This window comes from Telopea speciosissima, chromosome 8, assembly GCF_018873765.1.
Source record: "Telopea speciosissima isolate NSW1024214 ecotype Mountain lineage chromosome 8, Tspe_v1, whole genome shotgun sequence".
NCBI lineage: Eukaryota > Viridiplantae > Streptophyta > Magnoliopsida > Proteales > Proteaceae > Telopea > Telopea speciosissima.
The window spans coordinates 16,797,027-16,821,689 of record NC_057923.1 but is presented as its reverse complement, the minus strand read 5'-3'; the positions used below and the strand labels follow the sequence as shown (position 1 = coordinate 16,821,689).

The following is a 24,663-nucleotide window of genomic DNA, read 5'->3' as shown; positions in this document are numbered from 1 at the left end:
AAGGCCTGTTTGGCTAAGTCACAAACCCTATGAAGTCTAATTGGTTAGGACACATTTGGCTTAGCCTAAGGTCCTGTAAAGGCATGTTAGTTTTAGGGCTTGTTTGGCTCAAGCTAAATAAAAGAACCCATTATTCTTTTAAGTTAAGTCTTGTGGGCTCACTTTCATGGCCCAACTAACCAAAAGAAGGTAAAGGTGGGAGTCCATCTTGTCCAAGGACCTAGTTATCGTGTTCGGAACATGGGGACGTGGGTCCCACATGAAAATACAACAAAAGGGCAAGAAACAGTACGGACGGATCCACGAAGGGAACCAGTCTGGTGAGTCCGTTCGTGACTCCGTTGCTGCTGTCAGGGCCCAAAGCACAAGGAAAGTTGGGGGGCTTTGACCCGTACTTTTAGGACTTCGAGGGGATACCCATAATAGAATTTAGGGTCCAAGGTCACAGGTGTTGATCATTGCCATCTTGGCATCACCCGTTAGTAAAAGTCCAATTTGACCCGGGGTATTAGGATGTATTTCAGGTGTGGGTGCAACACTACCCCTATTATATGACTTCTAACATATGTGGGGCCCCGGGCCCTGATGGTTTTAGTATGGGCTTCTTCCTTGACTGCTGGGACATCATTAAATCTGATCTCATTGCAGCCATTAGAAGCTTCTTCTTCAACCCCAGTCAGATCAAGAGCATCAATCATACCTTCCTTTGTCTCATCCCCAAAAAGGAAGGGGTAAATGCCATGAATGACTACAGGCCCATAGCTCTTTGCAACCTGCTCTACAAGTTCATAGCCAAGATTTTTGCTCGTCGCTTAAAAGGTGTTGTGGACCCGCTTGTCAGCAACAATCAGTCTGCCTTTATCCCTGGTAGAAATATTGCGGACAACATCCTTTTATGCCATGACATTGTGAGAGGATTTGACAGGAAGAACCATGCTCCCTCTATCCTTTTGAAGATCGACATCCATAAGGCTTTTGATACTCTCAGATGGGATTTATAGCTCAAGTTTTGACCAAGATGGGGTTTCTGTTAGTCTTTATTAATTGGATCTCTTCTTGTATCACCACTCCCATGTTCTCAGTTCTGGTCAATGGCAGCCCGGCAGGTTACTTCGGAGCTTCGGTGGGTATTCGCCAAGGCTGCCCGCTCTCCCCTTATTTATTTACTTTGGCCTTGGAAGTTCTCTCTAGAGATATCCAGATTTGCAATGACCAGTTGCTTATCTCTCCGATGCCCAAGTGCAAAGCCCTTAAGCTTACTCACCTGGCCTTTGCTGATGACTTGATGTTCTTCTCCAAGGCCTCGATCAGCTCGCTTGAGTCTATTCTGCTTGGCCTTCAGCACTTCCATGAGCTTTCAGGTTTGCACATCAATCCGGCCAAGTCTCTGATGTTCTTTGCAAGGGTGCCTGAGTCAGACAAAGCTGCCTACTTGGAGAAATCAGGTTTTCTTGAAGGTCACCTTCCAATCAAATACCTGGGGCTTCCTCTGATTCCGGCAAGACTTTCAGCCCACCACTGTACCCCTATGCTTGATCTTATTAGGAAGAGACTCCAACTTTGGAAGGGTAAGCTCTTATCCTATGCTGGGAGAGCGGTTCTCATCAAATCAGTCCTAGAATCTTCCTATATATTCTGGTCTAGTATTTTTGGTCTCCCACAATTGGTTATAAAATCCCTGGAGGCTCTCTTGGCTGCTTTTCTTTGGAAGGGTAAGGATTCTTCCAGATTCCTTCATCCAATCAGCTGGGCGGCTGTGTGTCTTCCAAAAAAAGGTGGTCTTGGTATTCGTAGAATAAAAGAAGATTCTACGAAGTGAACTCAGCAGGTGTTATCAAGCTCATTTGGAAGATTGCCTCCAAGCAGAAAAGTATTTGGGTTGACTGGTTATACTCTGCCTTGCTTCACCAAGACTCTATCTGGACTGCTTCAGCCTCTCCCGATGCTTCTTGGGTTTGGCGTAAGATCCTTGCCAGCCGGCATCTGGTTCTACATACCATCCGCTCCAGTATTGGCGATGGCCTCTCCTCTTACTTGTGGTTGGACCACTGGCACCCCATGGGAATCCTCTTACACATGGTCACCCCGAGATCCATTTATGCTTTAGGTCTCAACAGACTCTCTTTAGTGGCTGATATCATTGATCAAGACGGTTGGGCTCCTCCTCCTACCTCCTCTACCACTCTTGGCCTTCTCTGGAATGAGCTCCATTCTATTTCCAGAAGGCCTGCCCCTAGAGGTGACTGTGTTACTTGGAAGACAAACAACTCTTGCTCTTTCTCTTCCAAGGCTGCCTGGAATCTTATTAGGATGCATGGACAGCTGGTCCCGTGGCGCAAGCTTCTTTGGTTCAAGCATCACATCCCTCGTCACTGCTTCACAGCTTGGAGAATTTTTAACCATTGTTTGCCTACCCAGTCTTTCCTTCGTGCTAGACAGATCCCAGTCTCTACGGCCTGTTACCTTTGCTGGATTGGTATTGAAGACTTGGATCACCTCTTCTTTGAGTGCCCTACTGCCTCTGCCATCTGGAAAGGAGTCTTGTCTAAGTGTTGGCCTGCTCGCAGAAGGATCCTCCCTTTCTCAAGGGAATGGATTTGGATTGACATGACCTTCGCCGGCCATTCAATTTGCGACTCTGCTGGCAAATTAGCTTTTTGTGCAGCCCTCAACCACATTTGGCTGGAGCGTAACATCAGGAAATGGACCTCCAACTCTCGCTCCTTTCAGAAGATTTGGGGTTCCATTTCCTTTGAAATCAAAGCTAAGCTCTCGCTAGCTCCTCCATCTTGCTGTACTGACACCCCAAGGAACAGACTCATTGTTGATTCCTGGGGTCTCTCAAATGTTTCTTTTATTGTTGCAGCCGGCCGCTAGCTTTGCTACAGCCTGGTTATTATTTTTCTTTCTTCCCCTCAGGGCCTCTTGTTCTCCTTCTCTTTTGGTAATGATATTCTTATTCATCCAAAAAAAAAAACATATGATGCCTTTAAAAATTTCTATCAGCTAGTTCTTACTCAATTTCAAACTAAAATCAAAATTTTTCGTTCTGATAAAGGAGGGAGTTTAGAATAAGAGAATGAGAATGATGTGACTTGTCATTAATGACGGAGGTCTACTTTATTTATAATAAGAATTACAACCCAAGGGCAAAACAGTAAATAGGAAGAAATAATAAAACCCAAAAGTAACCTAAGACAAAGTGACAATATTCTAATCCCACGGTTCTCAACACTCTCCCTCAAGTTGGTGCAAATATATCAAACATGCCCAACTTGGAGACCAGTGGGTGGAACACCTTACAATTTAAGCCCTTGGTGAATACATCAGCTAATTGATTATCAGAACTAAAAAAGGAATGCAGATCACTCCTTCAAGCTTTTCCTTAATAAAGTGTCTATCGATCTCCACATGTTTGGTGCGGTCGTGCTGAACAGGATTATGAGCGATACTGATGGCAGCCTTGTTGTCACTATAAAGGCGCATAGGCAACAATTCCCAAATCACTCAAAATTCCCTTAAGCCACATAAGTAACGATTCCCAAATCACTCAAAATTCCCTTAAGCCACATAAGTTCACAAATTCCCTGTGCCCTGGCACATAATTCGAATCTGCACTGGAGCGAGAGACGACTGACTGTTTCTTGCTATGCCATATTGTTAGAGTTGTTAGAATGTTTGGTGTGTAAGGGTAGTTCCGTCACTGTCTTATTATAAGACATGACTTAGTTGTTATTTCTTCATTTTTTCTTATTTCCTCTTTACTCCCTAGGGAGACCTATGTAATTTCTAGAAGTTTATTAATGAAGTTAATATGTGTGTTGAGAATCTCTCAACATACAATCTTCTCCTCTTCTTCCTTCTTCACTTCTCCTTCTTCCTCTTACTATTAGACCTTGTTCCTCCATTAGAATCTACCTCCATTTAGTTTCTAATTTGGTATCAGAGCGGGTTTGAGAGTCGATCAATCTCAGCTGCTCTCTTCACCTCTCTTTGAAACCCTAGAAAGGTAGAGGGTTCCAATAGAGGCCATACTATGTAAAGTATTACACATAGAAGACTTATTGGAGTTCTGATCTTCAATCCAATGCTTAAGGGAAGGAGTTGCAAGGCTGTAGAAGTCATTTGGAGCCATTGGAAGGTAAACACAGATTTCCGCCAGCCTTTCCTTCTCAGTTCTGGTTCTGCCTTTTTTTTCTGCTTGGTTTGCTATGAAATCCAGCCCTTTTGGATCGTCCAAGGGTCCCTTTTAAACCCCTAATAGTTTGGTTGGAAAGGAGGAATGGTTAGAGAGCATCGCTCTCTTCTATGCTGCTGCCCAGGTACTGCCAGCAGCCCTTTTTTCTTCTCTGCCTGAAATTTTTTGCATGTTGCATGTTGAATGACTGCTGTGAGTAGAAAGGTTGCATGAAGTTGTGATGCAAGAAGTGTCTTTGGTTGTTATGGAATGAAGAATCTTGGTTATTAGCAGGATTTGGCTGATTTTATACAAGTTCTTGTTCTCTTTATGCCTGCTGGTTCTGTTATCTGCTCCTTGTTTGGTTGATTTGGAGTTATTTGCCTATTGGTTTGCTGCCTTTGTTTGGGTTGAGTGTACTCCCAATGAGTGTACTCCACCATACATTTGGGCTGAATTTACCAGAAGGATAGATGATGACATTGAATATACAATATCGGCCTTCTTCATTGATTCGTGTTAAGTTGAATGATAACCACATGGCACATGCTTTGATAAGAGGAAATAGTAAAAAAATGTAAACCAGAAACAACTCCACCATACATTTACTCATCGGAGTTTACATATGCAGAGAATAAAAGAACTTTGATATTGTAGATACCTTGTTCAAATGGGCAACGGGCAGGGTCTTCACCAAAATAAAGGGCAAGTGCATCTGCATTTCTACCCTGTCCACCGCCAAACATGATCAAAGAGATCCATTAAAAAATAATAGAACAACACTAATATATCCTCAGAGAGAGATGTTTAGTAGCATACCACTGCTGCATAAAATGATGTTAAGGATGCCACTTCTGTCTCAGCACTGCCAATGAATTCCTTCAATGTCTAATGAACAAATCTTTGTCAAGACAGCAAACAAAATAACTGTACTTAATATGTCAAGGGAAAAAGAAAAGAAATACAACAATTTCTCCTAGAGACATGAAGAGCAATGTAGAATCTTTTACTTCTAACGAATTAAAATTTTGGTCTAATCCAATAGAAGGAACTACAATCTCCGAATGAATCATGACTATTGTAAGTTACCATGTGATCAACATAATGTAAAATGTCCGAACGGGTTAGAGAATATGAAGAACAGAAAACAAGAGCATACAAAAAGGTAAGAGAGCATGTTGTGTGTTGCTTCTCAAAGGAGTAAATGTAACTAATGAAAAAATGCTTGTCATACTTATGATTCATGTATTCAACACTACCAAGAATCAGAAGGTATGAGAAATCACCTTCCCATATTTGACGCATCAGCAGTAGGACTAAGCCACATAATCCTTGGGAACAACCAAGTTCCTCCCACGTATGATATGTTAGGAAGCAAAATAAAAATGGCTAGGAATTATTCTCTGGGTCACGGAAAGGAGACAACTTGGGAAACAGCCTCTATGCGAAGCGGGGGTAAGCCTGCGAACATTATGACCCTCCCCAGACCCCGCAGTGGCGGGAGTCTCATGTACTGGGTACGCCCTTTTTTACACAGAAGGAGACAACACAACTCAATTTGATAAATCCTAAAAATGTTTCATAACTGTTAATCTAGGCATCTAATATCAGGCTGCATATAATGAAGGAACCATGTCATCACAAGAGTTCAAGCGACCCACTAATGGAGCATGATATGCCATGTATATACAAGACTGGCATTGGGATGAACCAACAATACCAACACTAAAAAAACTTATAACAAGTAAAATTCCCTGGAAACAGCGTGCTGAAAGCTTAGATCACTGTTTAAAAAACTGGACTTTACTGGCAGTAGAACCAAAAAACCAGAACTGGGCACTATTTCGATTGGGCCCTCTTCCAAAACCAGTCTATAAAAAACCATTCAGTTTTTTGCAAACCGTCCGGTTTGGTTCAGAAATTTGCTTTATTATTGTTATTTTTATTTTAGCATTTATTTATTATTTTCCTCTAGCCAAATCCATAGTTCTTTTGGTCTAAACCAGCCTGAACCAGAACCGGATAGCTTTCTGGTTCACCCTCCAATCCGGTTTTAAAAACTATGTTAGAACATCTCTGAAAACAGACACAGTTCAATCAAAAGAGGTTCTTGATCTGTTATAACTCCAAAACAATTATAGCATCTGAATTACTAGCTAGGGTTTGCAAGGACATCAAAATAACAGCAATAAAGATGATAACACAGGGCGGACAACCTAGAAGCAAGTTTTCCAGACCAGAATATGGTCATGGCGAAGAGGAGATTAGAGTTCCTGAAATTTGAAGCCAAGTTACAGAACTAGATTTAAGGTGGACTACTTAAAACTGAAATTAGAATTTAAACTATTAAAGAGGAAAATCGAAGATGGAATTCTAAGATAATGATTAAACTCATTGCATGAAACAAGAAGCTGCAAAAACCGCACCAGAAAACTAGGAAAAGATATGAGGAAGACTATCTGCTATTAATGAACTTAAAAAATGCAGCTAAGGAAACCATTTGTTTCTTAAAATTCTGAGATAATGATCAGACACCATTGAGAGCCTTAAGTTTTTCCCATCAAACTCAGGAAACCATTTGTTTCTTAAAATTGATATGTTTTGATTTCTTCATAATGTGTAAAAAACATCACAGCTGGTATATAGATCCCATGTGTAAGAGGACCCTATAGACTTCAGCTTCAACTAGGTCAGCACCAGGCTAGATTTGGACCGACCCACCCAGTTTGCAGTTGCAATCAATTGGACTGATGAGAGGTATATGTTCTTTAAGTCCAAATGTACTAAAACAAGAGAAATTTTAATATTTTTTTTATGGAAATCATGCTATGTTATTTTCATTTTCATGATGATAAAGAGTTCAGATTTGGAGGCAAGTATAGTCATCAGTCTTCTCAATAATTTTTCTCATCTTGCATGGTCCTCAAACCTATTGGAAATATATTTGATAACTAGTTCTGAATTTTCATCAGTTGATGCCACTATGATGTCCTAACTCCTACCTAGATCCTATTTGTTTAATAAAGGAAGTACTAGCACCAAGACTAATTAAAGAGTTTGAATAAACTTCAGTTGTAGAAACAGAATTGCTAAAGTAGAAAATTGAGATGTCAACTGGTTGCCACTGATATAGCACAAATGTTCAATCCTTCTCACATTCAGTAACATAATAATATGGTCAGCGAAGATGATGCCACAATACCTTGCGAAAAACTTCTGACACAGGACCATCATTTTCAGATGCAAACAGCTCTTGCTTTACCTTTTCTATCCCTTTGATTATGGCTTGCATTTCCTCTGCTAAGGACTTTAATTGTATCTGAATGCAAAAAAGGTCCTGATGTTATATGCCAATTACAGTCTTTGAGATAAACAATGAGGATTATAGAAAGTGAAAGGGTAGAACCTTTGATGCAGATTCCAGGCTAACCAGGTCCTGATGAAAATCAAGAAATTCTGGTGTCTTGGAGGCTAGAACCTGAGAATCAAAGTCTGAACATTAAGATTACACATTATACAGATGATAGCATGAGTTCAAGTAAACAGATGAGCACCAGGCAGTTCAGAAATCAAGGTATGGCAACGAAAAAACTAAAATAAATAAATACCCACAGCATGTAGCATATTTATTTATGCCTATCTGTTGTAATATGGGTTCAGAGGTAATATCGTCCTTGTACCTATAGTGTCTAGGTTCATTATGCACAAGTTAAATGTGCTAGTTGAGTGTTGAGCAAGTCTTCCATATTTGTAATATTCTAAGATTATAAATAAAGGCATGGCCACTGTCTTTTTTTTTTTTTTTAACCCGAATATTACCTGGGACCCGGGCTGGCCCCTAAGATTTTATTAGAATCCAAAAAAAAAATTATAAAGATTACAGGGACATACCACCTTACCCAAACCCACACCTCCAAGAAGACACTCCTCTTAAGACAGCCTTACCAGCGCTTACATGAACAAAAAAGCACAAAAACCTAGCTTCTAAGAACAGGCAAGCCTGCTTTGTCCTCACGAAGGATGCTCTGCAAGGGTCCCAAAGGCATGCTCCCAGGCTGAAACCTGGCAGATGCCTCAATATCACAAGAAAGATTGGCCAACCAGTCTGCCTCCCTGTTGCTCTCCCGGAAAGCAAAGGACACATGAGCCCGCGTGGAAGCAACTAACTCCAGGATCTCCTTAAAACAGTACCAACCTTCCCAGTTCCCATAACCTACATCTCTTCAGATTAACAACCCTTACAGTTGTCTCAGAGTCAGAATTAACCACCACATCCATTAATCCCATCACCTTGCATAACTTCAGTCCATCGCTCAGGGCCCTCAGCTCTGCCAACGAGTTAGTGCAGGGGTCATAAAAATTAGAGAAGGTAGCCAGCACATCCCCATCCCGATCCCTGATGATCCCTCCCCTGCCACCCAGGCCAGGATTGCCGCGGCATGCACCATCCACATTCAGCTTAACCGAGACAAAAGGGGGGCACCAGTACACTGGAGAAGGGCGTTTCCTCCTGGGGGGTGGAGCCGACAAACCAAAACACTGCAGTAATAAACCATCCCTAGTAGAACCATGACAACCAACCTTGGAAGGATAGGGAAGCTCCCTCACCCAAATCTTGATGCACTCGATTATGGATCTAGCTGTCCTCCTCTTTTCCCCGTGCCTTCTGTTATTTCTTTCCTTCCAAAGTTCCCAAATGATCAGAGATGGCAGGATCCCTGTGATATACGCACTGAGGCAGTGGCAGCCCGCCATCCCCTGCCAAAGTAAAACCCGGCTTTTGGCACCCTGGGCAGAGAGAAGAGCAATGTCAAAAACACGAGAGAAGTATCCCCAGACTTTGGTGGCTGTTCCACCATCAACAAGGCAATGATCTGTCGTCTCCATCTGAGGCCTACCACAACAGTAGCACTTTGAAGCCAGGGGTATGACCAGCAACATTAGGGTGTCATCAATAGGAATCTTCCCATTCAAGAGCTGCCATGAAAAAAACCAACTTTCACTGGGAGAGTTTGATTCCAGATCCATTTCACATACAGCACCGTTGGGGCCCCACCCCACACTTCATTCCAAACAGCCTTTGTAGAGAACAATCCATTACTAGAGGGGGTCCATACCAACACGTCCTCGCGTACAGATAGAAAAAGGGACCTGATGCGATACAATCTCTAGCAACAGCTGAATCAATGCTATCCAACACGCCCTATCTCCAGGAACCATCCTCACAAATAGCATCCTTTACTCGCAGCCCCAAGTCAACCAGGGGCCCATTGTCCATAGTATCTATCAGCGGACCAGTCCCCGTCCAGTTATCCAGCCAAAAGAATATGTTGCCAACGCCCAGTAACCATCTGGAGTTGCTCAACAGCCGCCAGGATTTCAAACCAGCCCCCATCGATCCTGCTAACGCCACATGCTGATTCTTAAAGAACTTGGCCTTAAAAAAATCACTCCATAACGACCGTTCCGCAAGAAACCTCCACAGTCCCTTAAGCCTGAGGGAAAGACCTACATCCTCCAACAATCTAATCCCCAATCCACCTTCCTCAAGTGGCCTACATACCTTCTGCCAACTAACCCAATGCTTCCGCTTTCCCCACTCGGAATTGCCCCAAAGAAAGCCAGCAAAGACCCCATAAATTCTCCGAATGACCGCCTTAGGCGGAGCCAACATAGCAAGAACATGAATGGGGATCGAAGAGAGCACATGTTTTAAGAGAGTGATTCTGCCACCTGCGGACAGCAACCTTCCCTGCCAGCCTGCTACTTTGTTTCGTATCTTCTCAACCAACCCATCAAACAAGCAGATCTTCAGTCTTCCCGAGTGGAGAGGTGCCCCCAGGTAGGTGATAGGTAAAGACTTTTGTGAGAACCCAGTGATCTCTCCTACCAAGCGGGCCCTAGCTGGAGACGCCCTTCCGCTCAAAACAAAACAGCTCTTCTGTATGTTGACAAGCTGACCCGAAAAATCTTCATATCTGCTAAGGAACCCCATGATTTGCTTAAGAGAGCCGTTCAGCGCCCGAGAGAAAATAATAGTATCATCTGCGAAAAGGCAATGAGAAACCCCAGGGCACCCTCTTGGCAGCTTAAAGTAGGAGGCATGCCCTTCTTCAAACAGATTTTTAATTCCCCTGCTTAGAATCTCCTCCACGATTATAAATAGAGCAAGGGATAGGGGATCCCCTTGCCTCACCCCTCGAGTTGACTTGAAGAAGCCCGACTGTCTGCCCCCCAGAACTGTAGAGAACCAACGGTTAACCACCATCTTCTTGATCAAGTTGTTCTAGTCATCGCTAAACCCAAAGCTAGAGAGGACCTGCCATAGGAACTCCCATTCTAGCCGGTCATAGGCCTTTGCCATGTCAAGCTTAAGTATCACGTTGTCCCCCTAGTTTTTCTGATGATATCTTAGGCCATCTCTTGGACAATGGAAATATTGTCATGTATGCTTATGCCCTGCACAAACGCCCCTTGCTCCTTCGCAATGACAGAAGGAAGGATACCTGCTAGCTTGGATGCAAAAATCTTGGCAATAATTTTATAAGCAAAGTTGCACAGGCTAATGGGTCGCAAATGAGACATTACCTCATGGTTCTCCTTTTTGGGAATGAGTACGAAATTGGTAGAAGTGAAGCTCCTGGGCAGCTCACCTCCAGCAAAGAAATCCTTGACAGCAGCCAAAACATCCTTGCCCACCACATCCCAACAAGACGTGAAAAAGTAACCTGAGAAGCCATCAGGGCCCGGCGCACTATCGCAAGACAAGGAGAAGACCGCCCCCTTAACCTCGTCCATCGAGGGTATCACAAGAAGCGCTGTATTATCAGCATAAAAAACTACCTTGGGGATCAGAGCAAGCAGGCCCTCGTCCACCAAACAACCCTGAGAGGTAAAAATGTCCGAGAAATGCCGCACCGCCTCCGCTTGAATCCCCTCCGGGTCCGTAATCCAAGCACCATCCCCCCCTTTAATTCTCTGAATATTGGACTGCCTCCTTCTAATGTTAACCATAGAGTGGAAAAACTTTGTGTTTCGATCCCCCTCCTTTAGCCAAGTCACCCTGGATTTTTACTTCTAGAAAATTTCCTCTTGCAACAACATCTCCTGCAAGCCCTCCCTGGCCTTCAACAAAGCATCCCTAGAGTCATCGGAAGCCTACTAATCAAAAGCCGTTTCTGCCCTACTCACCGAGTCTTCCGCATCCCTAACCTTCTGATGTATGTTGCTATAGACCTCCTTGTTCCACTTTCGCAGAGCACTGCAAAGTGACTTGAGTTTCATGAATAAAACAAAGAGAGGCGAGCCAAAAGCCGGCAAGATCCACTGGTCTTTAACAAAGTCATAAAAGCCTAGGTGCCGAAGCCACATCTGCTGAAATTTGAATGTAAAGAAGGTATGATGGCCAGCAGTCATGAATAAAAGGCCAATGGGCGCATGGTCAGAACAAGTCCTGTTGAAGTGGGAGACTAAGCATCTAGGAAAAGCATTAATCCAAGCTGTGCTAACCAGGAACCGATCCAACCTGGCCAGCACCCTACTAGCGCCAACCTGGTTATTAGACCAAGTGAACATGTTACCAACATAACCCGCGTCAACTAGACCCGCCCGACTCATAAAAGTCCCAAATTCCTCTAAAGAAAGAGAACAAGCCGGTCTACTTCCTATCTTTTCCAAGGGGGACACTACTGCATTAAAGTCTCCACCCACTGCCCAAGGCAAAGTGACGGCCCGAGAGAAGAACTCAAGCCTCTCCCACAGCTCCCTTCGCTCCATGGCTGAACACCGGCCATGGACAAAAGAAATAAGAAAAATCCCTCTGTTGTCATCTTCACATTCGAGAGTGATAAATTGATCATGTTCCTCCATCACTTTGACCTTCAAGGTAGCCCTCCAGAAGACCCAAATTCTGTCCAACAAGTGCATCGAATCCAGCCCAATTTTTCGCAGCACCAAGGGTGCTTTCGCTACCTGGGCTTTGGGTTCAGTCACTGCTACAATGTCCACCGTTTCTAAGGTTACTAAAGATTTCAGCCGCCTGATCATAGGCTTATTTCCGACACCCCGGGCATTCCAAAAAACATAGCTCACGAGGAATTATTGCGGGGGGCGACTGTCGATCGCATCGATCTCGTGACACGCCTTTGGGCTCCCTCCCTGGTCTGTCTACCATGCCTTGCCTTCTTGATTTTCTTTCTGCTATACACCTGTGCCGCATTGAGGAAGGCAGTTTTTGGGTGAACTCGGCCCCCCACTCGACGTCCTACAGGTACCAAGGCACTTCTTCCTGTTTCCAGCCTCTCTAGAGTGTTGCGAATCCTCCCTTCTAGTGTGGCATTGAACTCCCTCAAACTTTCCAGCATAGCCTAACGCTCCAACATAAGGCCAGCCAATCTCGAGGCGAAGCCATCATCCTTCAATCCCAGGGGCAAAGCTCTGTTATCAAAATAAGGCTGAGGCCGGTCACAAGCAGAATGCGAACGCACACCATTTAAGCCCCTGTCGGGGCCTAACGAGGTGCCAGCAGCCCTCGCATCCACCACAGCCCAGGTCTGCGCTTCCAACCTGCTCTCGCCCTCCGTGGCCACATCAGTTTCATCAGAATGAATCTCCCCCTCCTCCACTGTTTAGAGTGCGCCACCCATAGTTGTAGTAGGAATCTCCTCCTCACATGGCAATACCTTTATATTGCCAATCGAGCCTAACCCCCCAGTAACAGGGGCCACTGTCTTGACAAGCCATTATTCAAGGATTTCAACATGGTATCAGAGCAAAAAATCCAAGAATATGGGACCTAAAATCTCTTTTCATTTTTTGTTTTTTTTCTCTCTTCTCTCTGTCGTGATTTCATCCTAGCAGGCACCACCACCACCAGCCACCTCTACTAGCAGCCAACCACACCTCCGCTAGCCTTCTGCCAACACCTAAACACCATCGCCAGCCTTCCGCCAGCCCCTCCACACCACCGCCAGCCCTCCGCTAGCCTTCCGCCAACCTCCCACCACTAATCCTACTCAATTAGCACCTGCTATGAGTCATCCCACTCACTCTCCTGGTAAGCTTCCTTCTGATCCTAGTTTGGATTTACCTATTGCTATTCGGAAACCAAAGCGAAGTTGTACACAACATCCAATTTCCAATTTTGTGTCATACAACTCTCTAACTCCTTTCCATGCCTTTGTGCCTTCATTATCCTCTATTACTATTCCTAACAATTGGCAGGAAGCAGTAGCAGAACCAAAATGGAAAGATGCGATGAATGAAGAAATGCGTGCCTTAGAGAAAAATCTGACCTGGGATTTGGTGATTCCTCCTCTAGGGAAGAAACCCGTTGGTTGCAAATGGGTCTTTATTGTGCAACACAAGTCCGACGGCTCAGTAGAAAGGTATAAAACAAGGTTGGTTGCTAAAGGGTTTACTCAAACCCAAGGAATCAACTATTAAGAGACCTTTGCTACTGTAGCAAAGATGAATACAGTGAGAGTCATCATTTCTTGCGCTGTGAATCAAGGTTGGGATCTTTAACAACTTGATGTGAAGAATGCCTTCCTACATGGAGAGTTGGAAGAAGATGCCTATATGGAGATATCCCCTGGATTTGCCTCACCAGACACCAAGGGAAATGTGTGTAAGTTGAAGAAGGCATTATACGGCTTAAAGCAGTCTCCCAGGGCCTGGTTTGATCGGTTCCATAAAGCCATGGTTGCCAATGGATATAAACAGAGCAATGCTGACCACACACTGTTTGTTAAAAGAGTGGGACAGCATATCACTATTTTGATTGTCTATGTAGATGATATAGTGATTACCGGAAGTGATACACAAGAAATTTAGAAGTTGAAGACCTACTTGAGTACTGAGTTTGAGGTCAAAGACTTGGGCAGATTGCGATATTTCTTAGGAATAGAGGTATTAGGAAGTGATACACTATTTTGATTGCATTCAAGGTATGCGCAAACTTTCTTGGTCTCTTTGGGTTACATTCAACTTGGTCTGGTTCAGTGGAGAAGCTGTTTAATATATGCCCTGGGATGCCCTTTTGGTGAAAGAGGAATGGTTTATGGGACTAGCTTTCTTTGGCTATTGTTAAGGGTTATGGAAGGAAAGCACTAGAAGAATTTTTTATGACAATCCTAGAGCTCTCCCCAGGATTTGTGCTAATACTACAATGTATTTACTGGATTTGGGGCTATGTATTGTAAAGAATTTATTGGGTAAGATAGAACGTTTTTCCTTTCAAATGGTGGTTGATGAAATTACAAGATGTTGTCGTTCATCAAAACAAAAAATCAATAAAAAATGTTTCTTCTCTCAAGTAAAGCAAGCATTAGTTTCCTTTACTCATATTCACTCTATCACGTCCCAACAACTTGAGCATAGTTGTGACTTTGTCTAAGTGACCCAAGGCATTGGAGGGCAAGGTTTTAGGTCTTGGTTTCACACTTTCACCCCTGGTTTTGCCAGGCCACGAAACTGAGTTCTGCCGAGATCTCGGCGAGATGGTGTATTTTTTTCCAGTCTCAACTCGGTGGTGGTTTCGGTGGCCATATGGCCAAGATAGGTCCTGAAATTTGACATCCACCCTATTTTAGGCCTTCTACACACAATGGAAACATTAGTTTTTATAAATTCAATCCCAAAGTGGTACTTTGACTTCGAACCCTAGGTTGGTAGTCTATGACGTACGTGAGGTCTACTAATGTAGTCCTAGGTAGGAGTAATCCTACTAGGACCCAGGGTACTGGGGTCACACACAAAGGCTGGCCGATTGGGTTAGGGTTTACTAATTTAGGGCAAAACTAGGGTTAGGGTTGGATATTGGGAAAGGAGTTTATAGGGTATTAATGGGCAGGTCTAGGGGATTAATATGGTATAAAGAAGTTAGGGTTTGGGTGAGTATTGAAATTCTGCAATATTGGGCAGAATTGAATTTTAGGGTTTTGGGTTTGGGTTTTAATGGAGCAAGGAGATGAAGAGGTTAGAGTGGGAGTTTGGGGCTGGTCTGATGGCTGGATGTGGGTTGCTTAGAATTTAAGCTAAGGATCGAATGGGGTAGTTGCAGGTTTAATGGAGGCTAGGGTTTGATGGATGGAGGGGGGTTGGGATGTGGTCTAATGAAGGGAATGCTGGGCAGATTGTGACGGCTAGGGTTGGAGGATTAGAAGAAGAAAGTAGTTGCAGAATTAAATAAACTACTTACTTGAATAACACTAATCTCCAACAGTAGCAGATTGAAGAAGAGCTAAGAGGAGGACCTCCCGATCTACAAGATGCAAGGAGTCACTGGGGATTCCAATCCATCAATCCTTGATATGACTCACAAGACTAGATCTCATAGGAGAGAATAGCAGCAACAAAGGCAGCAAGCATAAAGGTGAGTTTTATTAATCAAATTCGTAACCAATGCTGGCCTCTCTTACAAACTTATATAGAAGACTCAAAAATAGACTTAGACACTAAAAAGGAAAGGCCTAACCCTATCCCTAACCTATTACGTAACTTAAACTGACTGAAAAACTGAAATTGACTCAAAATAGAGTCCTAATCCAGCCCAACTAAACAACTAAAAGAAAAACTAATAAAATCACTTAAATTGAACCATTGGTTGAACCGGTTCAATTTAAAACACGAAATAAAAAGCTAAGTATGGAAATAAAACTAAGTATGAGAGCTAATCCCGGTTGCAATCTATTTACCCATATTTTAGGCCCATAAAAGTGGCCTATTACATCAGAAACCCATGGGATCAAAGGCCCAACATGTATGTAACCCAACCCTAGACTTATTCCTAATAAAAGAAGCACAGTTTGGTGATAAATTTGCATCAACTCTCCCCAACTTGAAAAAATTCGTCCTTGAATTTTGTACTGATGAGGGGGAATCAATATGTGATCAGCAGCTTTGACCATCCCCAAACAGAATTCTGGTGAAGCATGGACATTAGGAATAAAATCTTCAAGGCGTGGAGCTTTCTCTTTGAAGAACCATGGTGGCATAACAAACTCTATGTGTTTGACCTCTGAATCAATATCAACTGTGTATGTCGTGTTCATAGAGTCTTCAGCAGTGGTAACCTTCTTACCTAGGACTTGAGGCACAAGCTGTCCCTCTTCAAGAACAGCATCTTGAATGTCAATGATTTCTTGTAGAGTGTTCTCAACCACTACTTCATCTTCCATGTCCTTAGCCTTGTATACTTTGCTCTCTTCAGTGTAGACCTCTTCAGCAGTTTCTTCTACCATTGTGTTTTGGACCTCCACATCAATTTGATGGCTGAGCTTCTCAACCATGATCTCAACTACTGGTGCAGCTTGGTCTACTTGAATTTCTTTAGCTAGAGGTTCTTGAATCTCTTCAACACAAACCGCCTTAGTAGAATCTTCTGTTGGTGCATCCACCATTGGTGAAGCTTCAAGAACAGTAGATGCCACTTGCGTTTGAGTTGACATGTACAGCATTCCCTATGGCTGTACAGTCGATGTGGTCACCTTTGGTTGTAACCCTTTTAGAGTAAAACAATGGTATAAGTGGTATCGATCAGGTAGGACATACGAGTTGTTTTCAGGTTCAATCCAACCTTGTCGCTCGTCCAACCAATTACAACCTATTGCAATAACGCTCCTTGGAGATGGTACCGGCTGACACGAAGCACCATCAGAGTATGAGGAATGCTCAAATTCAACGAAGACTTGACCTGTAAGCATGATGCGAATCTCTCCTAATTGGGACAACATATCCACCACGGATTGTGAAATAATGTTGTTACGTTGTCTCTCATCAACAATTAATATGGTTGTGCTCCCATTGGGTAGACGAACTCGGGTCTTAAAAACGAATGGAGGTGGGTCTTTCGAGGCTTGGTTAGAGCTTCCCTCCGCCATAACTCTGATACCAATTTAATGTAGTCTTAGGTAGGAGTAATCCCACTAGGAGCCAGGGTAATGGGGTCCCACACAAAGGCTGGCCAATTGGGTTAGGGTTTACTAATTTAGGGCAAAACTAGGGTTAGGGTTGGATATTGGGAAAGGGGTTTATAGGGTATTAATGGGCAGGTCTAGGGGATTAAATATGGTATAAAGAAGTTAGGGTTTGGATGAGTTTTGAAATTCTGCAACATTGGGCAGAATTGAATTTTAGGGTTTTGGGTTTGGGTTTTAATGGAGCAAGGAGATGAAGGGGTTAGAGTGGGAGTTCGGGGCTTCTACTTAGATCGAGTGTAGGGAGGGATGAGAAGGATGTTCGATGGGAGTTTGGGGCTGGTCTGATGGCTGGATGTGGGTTGCTTAGAATTTAAGCTAACGATCGAATGGGGTAGTTGCAGGTTTAATGGAGGCTAGGGTTTGATGGATGGAGGGGGGTTTGGATGTGGTCTAATGAAGGGAATGCTGGGCAGATTGCGACGGCTAGGGTTGGAGGATTAGAAGAAAAAAGTAATTGCAGAATTAAACAAACTATTTACTTGAATAACACTGATCTCCAACAGTAGCAGATTGAAGAAGAGCTAAGAGAGAACCTCCCAATCTACAAGATGCAAGGAGTCACTAGGGATTCTAATCCATCAATCTCTCTTGATATGACTCACAAGACTAGATCTCATAGGAGAGAATAGCAAGAACAAAGGCAAAGAAGCATAAAGGTGAGTTTTATTAATCAAATTTGTATCCAATCTGGCCTCTCTTACAAACTTATATAGAAGACTCAAAAATAGCCTTAGACACTAAAAAGGAAAGGCCTAACCCTATCCCTAACCTATTAGGTAACTTAAACTGACTAGGAAACTGAAATAGACTCAAAATAGAGTCCTAATCCAGCCCAACTATACAACTAAAAGAAAAACTAATAAAATCACTTAAATTGAACCATTAGTTGAACCGGTTCAATTTAAAAAACGAAATAAAAAGCTAAGTATGAAAATAAAACTAAGTATGTGTTGGAATATGTAATCCAAAATACCGTGGGGGTATTCTGGTCTTTTTGGGGGTAGTTTTATTCTTCTTATGTTATTAAGTGTAAGTGGGCTATGTGGGTTTTAGTCCCACATCGCCTAGTTTAGTCTCTTTGTAATTTTCCCTCTATTATAAATAGAGGGGCTTACCTATCAATGAAAACAACACATTATTTTCGCTCATTCTCTCTTTCTAACCGACGATTCTGCCAACATGGTATCAGAGCTGGTCTGATCTCGGTTAGAGGAAGAAAAAAACCCTACTCCATCTCTCCAATCGACCTCTCCTTCTTCTTTCTTTCTCTGGGCTTCTCTTTCTCTGGTTTTCTTCTTCTTCTCCTTGTAAGGGGACAGCACTAATGAGGTAAAATCCCTGACCAATGATTTAGTTTCTGCCCTCCTTCATTCTATCTACTTTTTTATAGTAAAATACTGCTGGAATCATCTTTGCAATTTGGGGTTTTCTAGAATTTTTTGGAGATCGACTTCCTATTACTATTAAAGGCTGACCTTCCACCATTAGAGCTCCCTATGCACCCTTCTCCAGCCCCTTTCTACCATATTCCATTATCCTCATTCCCTATTTCCTTTTTCTCCAAGCTTTAATTAATTTCAGCCACCATACCCTAATCGATCTCAACTTGTCAAGGTTTTGAAAAACCCTGACTTCAATCGATTTTGATGTTTCCATTTTCAGATGCAGCTGATCTTTTGGGGTGATTCCCTATTACTACAAGCCCTACTCAAACTAAGTTTGGACCCTTTCTGATGGCTGGATTTGTTTCTACAGCAAAAATTCCTTAACCTGCTAATTTGGTTACCTGCCAAAAACCCTGACTTTCAGGTTTCAGTTTTTGCTAATTTTTGGAGGGCTGATTACTCCCACTTTAAGGACTAATCGATCTCAATATTACACCTATCCAAGTTTTATGAAGACCCCTACCCCAATCAATCTCTTCTTTTCAGGGTTTTCCAAAACCCTGATAAAAATCGATTTGGACTTGGGATGTTTGCTGCTGTTCGAGTGCATTGGAGGTGGTTCTGACATAAAAAGAGAATTCTCCTTCATCAGTTCAAGGCTTGAAGAAGGTCCTTTATGCTGGTGTAGTGCTGTAATGCTACCCTGCTCTACTTTTGTGATTTTTTAGAGTCTCTCCCCTTTGAAGATCAGGTCTCACTCTTAGTGGAGATTGATTGTTCACCTTGGAGGTTCCATTCTAGCAGCCATGGTCAGCATCTATTGCATGTCTACATCAGCAATTACAGCCCCCTTCCCCTAAATCGATCTCAATTTCAGGGTTTTAGAAAACCCTGACAACAATCGATTTTAGGGTTAGGGTTTTCCTATCAAGCTCATATTTTGAGGAGAGTCTTATACATATCAAAGGAGTATTCAACCCAGATTTCAGCATCATTCATCAGTTATTTTTGGGAAAAATTCAGGTTCATTCTTATGGCTCGATTTTTCCAATAATCAACCTATTTTCCTTGTTCTTATGTGGCTGGCTGCTTCAACTACCTATTGGATCTACTGAGTGAGTATCTTATATTTGCTGGTTCTATTGAGCTTTACTACCTACCTTGCTGGTTCTATTGATTGGCTTCTGTAAGCATGACTAGTTGACATGTTACTGCTGCCTTTATATGGACTACTGCTGCCCTATTATTGAGACTGAGTATCCTACTATTGGAGATCGAATTTGTTTCATTATTGAAGAGTCGAATCTACTACCCTGGAGATCAGCTTATTTAGGATTACAACAGTGTGTTCCAAGGTTATTGGTTGCAATCACGAACTATTCAGTTATGTGAAGCTTTTTTGGTTCATATCCGGCTTACTTTGAGAGCTTGATCCTAGCCTTATTCACTAATTCAGATCTGATCCAAGTTTTTTGTTGAAGCTTCTTACATCCATTGCTGTCCAGATATCTTCGTCAATTCTATTTAGCATGTGGGAGTTTATAGTTTGGAATTTTGCACACTGGTTCTTCCTTGTGTGAAGATCGATCAAGTTTTTGAAGAATGGTGCCTTCTCCTTCTAAAAATCAGACCTGTTTTTTTATAATTCAGATCTGATCATTAGAGATTGGTGTTTTGGAATTAGTTTGATCGATTGAAAAAGGTTGAAGATTACTGTGTTGCATTGTTTTTGTCCATGGTTCATTATCCCATTGCTCTTTTTACTTCACCACCTCCCAAAACATAACTTTGGCATATACCTATAACCCCTTTGGAAGTTAATGGTATTCTCTAATTTTCCATTTCTTCCTTTTCCCTTACCCTTAGCACCTCTTGGAAAATTCTGGAATATAATGTTTTGCCCTATCTCTTACATCATCTCTGTTATGTCCACATGTACTACACGTGAAGGGGGGATTATGTATAGTATACCTGCAGACATTGTAGAAGCAAAACTTGCAAGAACACTTGGTGCAAAACATAGAAGATCATAGTTTTCACCATTGCCAATGGATATCTACTTTGTTATTGGGTTGAGTTTGCCGTAAGGGGGAGATTGTAGTATTAAAGTACTGACGATGTTTGGTTATTGCCTGCCTACATGAAATTCTACAGTTGGGTTGATTTTTTCTACTGTTTGATTCATCTGCTTGCTGCCCTAGTTGCTTAGCTTCAAGATTATCAGTCATAGATTCATCAAGTCTGCCCGGGTTTTGAAGACCTATTTTTTTCAAGTTCTTGAAGGTTTATTTGGGAGCTGCATTCAGCTATCAAGTTGGATTCTGCTACAACTTAGTTTTTTCCCTTTTTATGTTCAAGTTGGGCATTAGTACCTTGTATGCGCCAACTTGAGGGGGAGTGTTAGCATTATTAGAAGTTATTTTTTCTTTAGTTCAAGCTGGATCTTCTTTCTTTACTTATTTGTACAATCCAGCTTGAGGGGGAGTGTTGGAATATGTAATCTAGAATACCATGGGGTATTCTGGTCTTTTTGGGGTAGCTTTATTCTTCTTATGTTATTAAGTGTAAGTGGGCTATGTGGGTTTTAGTCCCACATCGCCTAGTTTAGTCTCTTTATAATTTCCCCTCTATTATAAATAGAGGGCCTTACCTATCAATGAAAACAACACATTATTTTCTCTCATTCTCTCTTTCTAACCCACGATTCTGCCGATAGTATGGGAGCTAATCCCGTATGCAACCTATTTACCTATATTTTAGGCCCATAAAAGTGGCCTATTACATTAGAAACCCATGGGATCAAAGGCCCAACATGTATGTAACCCAACCTTAGACTTATTCCTAATAAAAGAAGCCCAGTTTGGTGATAAATCTGCATCATCTACCCTAGGTTATTCCACACAATATTTAGAACACATAATTAAAGTAGAGGTGTAAAACAACTTAAATAAGCATTAGGAATTAAAAAACATCACACCATAAGCCATTTAAGCATTAGGCATCATAATCATAATCATACATGGTGATGGTTTGACGGCTTGCTAATAATTGTTAGAAACTTGAAAAGAGACATAGATTAAACAAATATAAGTGTACTTAAAACTGTTCTTGAGATGCAATAGCAACTCCCTCTCCTGATGTTGAAGCTTCAATCTTGAATCTCCAAGCTTTAATCTTTAGTTGAGGTAAGATTTGCCAAAAAAAAAAGGCACCAAAATCCTCACCTCCAAGTGTTTTTCCTTCATAGCAAAGTGAGAGAAGCGAGACAGAGGCGAGATTTCGACCTAGGCAAGATTTCGAGTTGAGGTCGAAATCTCGCCAAGAGGGTGCCTTTTTATAGCTTGGTTTGGTCCCGAGTCGAATCGAGACCAAGATAAGTGCCGAGATCTCGGCGAGATACCGAGATCTCGACCGAGATATTGTCAATTTTCTGTATCGCCACTGGTCTCGTCTCGAGTCCTGGTGAAACTGAGATAATTTTGAGATCTTGTACCATGTTGGAGGGGGCCTGGACGCAAAGCAATATCAACAAGTCTACCAAGGCGACCGAGGTGCTTGATCACCTAGGCGTCACCTTGACAACTATGAAATTGAGAATCCATTGTGGCTAGAAACTTTTGCAAGATGTGGGATTAAAAGGGTAAAAGAAATCACTATTCTATGAGTCGATACCATGGAACAAGAACTGGTGAGATCTTGCTAATATCTCGCTTTTTTGGAAAGGGAAGACAAGATGAGTAGCAAAATGGCTGGTTTACATTATCTCGTCCGAGATCTCGATTCACTTAAGTTCCTGACCCATATAAAATGTGCAGATCTCGACTGGTCTCAGTCGAGATCTCGCTACTCTAGTTGGTCTCGACAGAGAACCCCCAAAAAACCCAATTTGCATGGTTTTGATCCCATTTTCCACAGAAAATTCATTGGATTGCACAGAGAAGCTTCATCCAACATCAAATTTGCTACATCTATAACAAATCCAAAGAAGTTTGTGGAGGATTACAAGGTAAACCATTTTTCCCAAAATTTATTTTTTCCAAAAAATATGTTCAAATCTTGGTGGTTGGGTGTCAAATTAATATATGTTACACAACTTTGGCCTATCTATGATTTTATGGTGTCCAATTTATTTTTCTGTTATTATTTTTTTTTAAATTTCTAGAAAAAAAAATGAATTTCTTGCAAAAAAAGAATGAAAAAATAGGGTCAATAGTGATTGTTTGGAAGTGATTTTATGTATGTTGGACACCGTTGGATGCTCTATGGCGTCAGTCGTGGCATGCATCTTAGCCTCAGCATGACTATGAGTGTGGCCATAAGAGCACTGGTTCCGAATATAGAGGCTATGGTCAGTTTGGGCAGCCATAGTCAGTTCACTCTACATATGAGTACGACAGTCGGAGCACTGGGTCAGGTTTTGTGGACAACATATTCACAGTCCCAACCCAGCCATACATGCCGATGGTCATTCAATAGCCTGGTGGCAGTAGCAACGGATCGATCTCATCGCAACCGCCTCTTCCTAACTTAGGATAGGGTACCTTCCGTTAGTTGATGACAATCCATAAATGAATTGTATGGAAGACTATGTGCGATTCTTCAACAGCACTATGACATGGGGGAATCCTATGTGGCACATTCAGAGGAATACTTGATTCGGCAATATGGCTTGAGATGATAGATGTATATGTTATGATTGATGTATTTTATACTTTTACATTTCTAATGATTATTTAAGTTGTTTTATATTAATTATATACTTTGATTGCTTTCTATTACCAAATTATGTATAGAATAGGGCCTATTAGTACATCCTAGCCTACCAAACTAGGGTCCGAAGTCAAACTCCTATTTGGACTTTGATTTTGGACAATCTGATAGTGCCATTGTGTTTAAATGGCCCAAAATAGGCTGTATACCAAGTTTCATGACCAAACTTGGTCAAAACCCACCAAAACCATTTACCGAGTTCAAAAAAAAAAAAGTGCACCAACTCGCCGAGATCTCAGTCCAACTCGGTTTTCTGGCTGGGCGAAACCAGTACCGAAACCGAGTTCTCGAACCATGGAGCTAATGGTACAACTTTCCTGAACAGATATGGAGTCTAGGTTTGTTGCACTAAAATTATCTAAACTAAATTGCACAACATGAAAAATGATGCAGCAGCCGTACCTTACAAAGGTAATGCATTAAAGTCATCCTATTGTTAGCACGTGTGTCAATGAGTTTTAGAAGGCTGTCCAACTTGAATCCAACTGCAGAACCTGTACACATTAAGATAACCAATCACCGCATGAGGAGAGGAAGAAAGAATGAAAACTATATTAGGAAGTTACAAAACCCTAGATGTAACACAATCAAAGTTGCAAAAGAACATGGTTGCATCATGCTATGCTAGATAAATACCTGCGTCTTCTGAATCAGTCACGCAATCAAAAACAAAAGTCACTCAGACAAATTAGCAGAGATCAAAAGGTTCTTTCTGGCCACTGAATAAATATCTGTGTTTGAATCAATGATGGTCCATTGGTGATGTTTATTGGGAAGTTCAGTATTTTCGATCTCTTCGATCCAAGCTTCCAATATTTATAATTTTTTTCCCTTATAATACTTTTTTTTTGTTGCCTATCCAAAAAAAAAAATTTATGGGAATACTCAACTCTTTGATCCAGGCCTCCAATATTTCTAATTTTCTTTCCTTATAATGCAATTTTTTTTTGTTGCCTATCAAAAAAAATTATGGACCACCTGTTAGAACTGTAAGATGCCCATGTACGCTTCTTGCAATCTTGGAATTTGATGCCAAAAGACCATAGTTATAAGGATGTATATATCAATCGATCTTGATGCTTCAAAATTCTGGAACTTAACTTTCCCATAGAGCCCTATACACCACAGCCAGGGAGATTCAATAAAGTCTTGCCCCTTCTACCCAAGCCAAGACTCCTCCAGAAAAGAATCTAGTTAGGCATGTCACCCAGACTTGTTCAAAACTGTCTACAGTTAACACCTCACACCAAATAGATTAATATCAGGGACAAGGCTTTTCTAACTCGTCCACATTTTGTATCAAAAGGACCAGACTTAACTGAGACAAAACTAGCTCAAAACAGCTTTTGAT

General features: G+C 41.9%; 1 protein-coding gene across 1 annotated transcript in view; it reads right to left on the bottom strand.

The window, feature by feature from the left end:
• Positions 1-4,618: 4,618 nt before the first annotated feature.
• The window catches only part of LOC122672086 (formin-like protein 20), a 72,426-nt gene continuing 52,381 nt past the window's right edge, over positions 4,619-24,663 (bottom strand). Inside the window, exons 15-19 of the mRNA XM_043869588.1 lie at positions 23,715-23,806; positions 7,584-7,655; positions 7,380-7,496; positions 4,997-5,065; positions 4,619-4,905 (exon numbers count right to left, since the gene is read on the bottom strand). Of these exons, the coding sequence (XP_043725523.1) occupies positions 4,783-4,905; positions 4,997-5,065; positions 7,380-7,496; positions 7,584-7,655; positions 23,715-23,806 (473 nt within the window). The 3' untranslated portion in view covers positions 4,619-4,782. The remainder of the gene's footprint in view (positions 4,906-4,996; positions 5,066-7,379; positions 7,497-7,583; positions 7,656-23,714; positions 23,807-24,663) is intronic.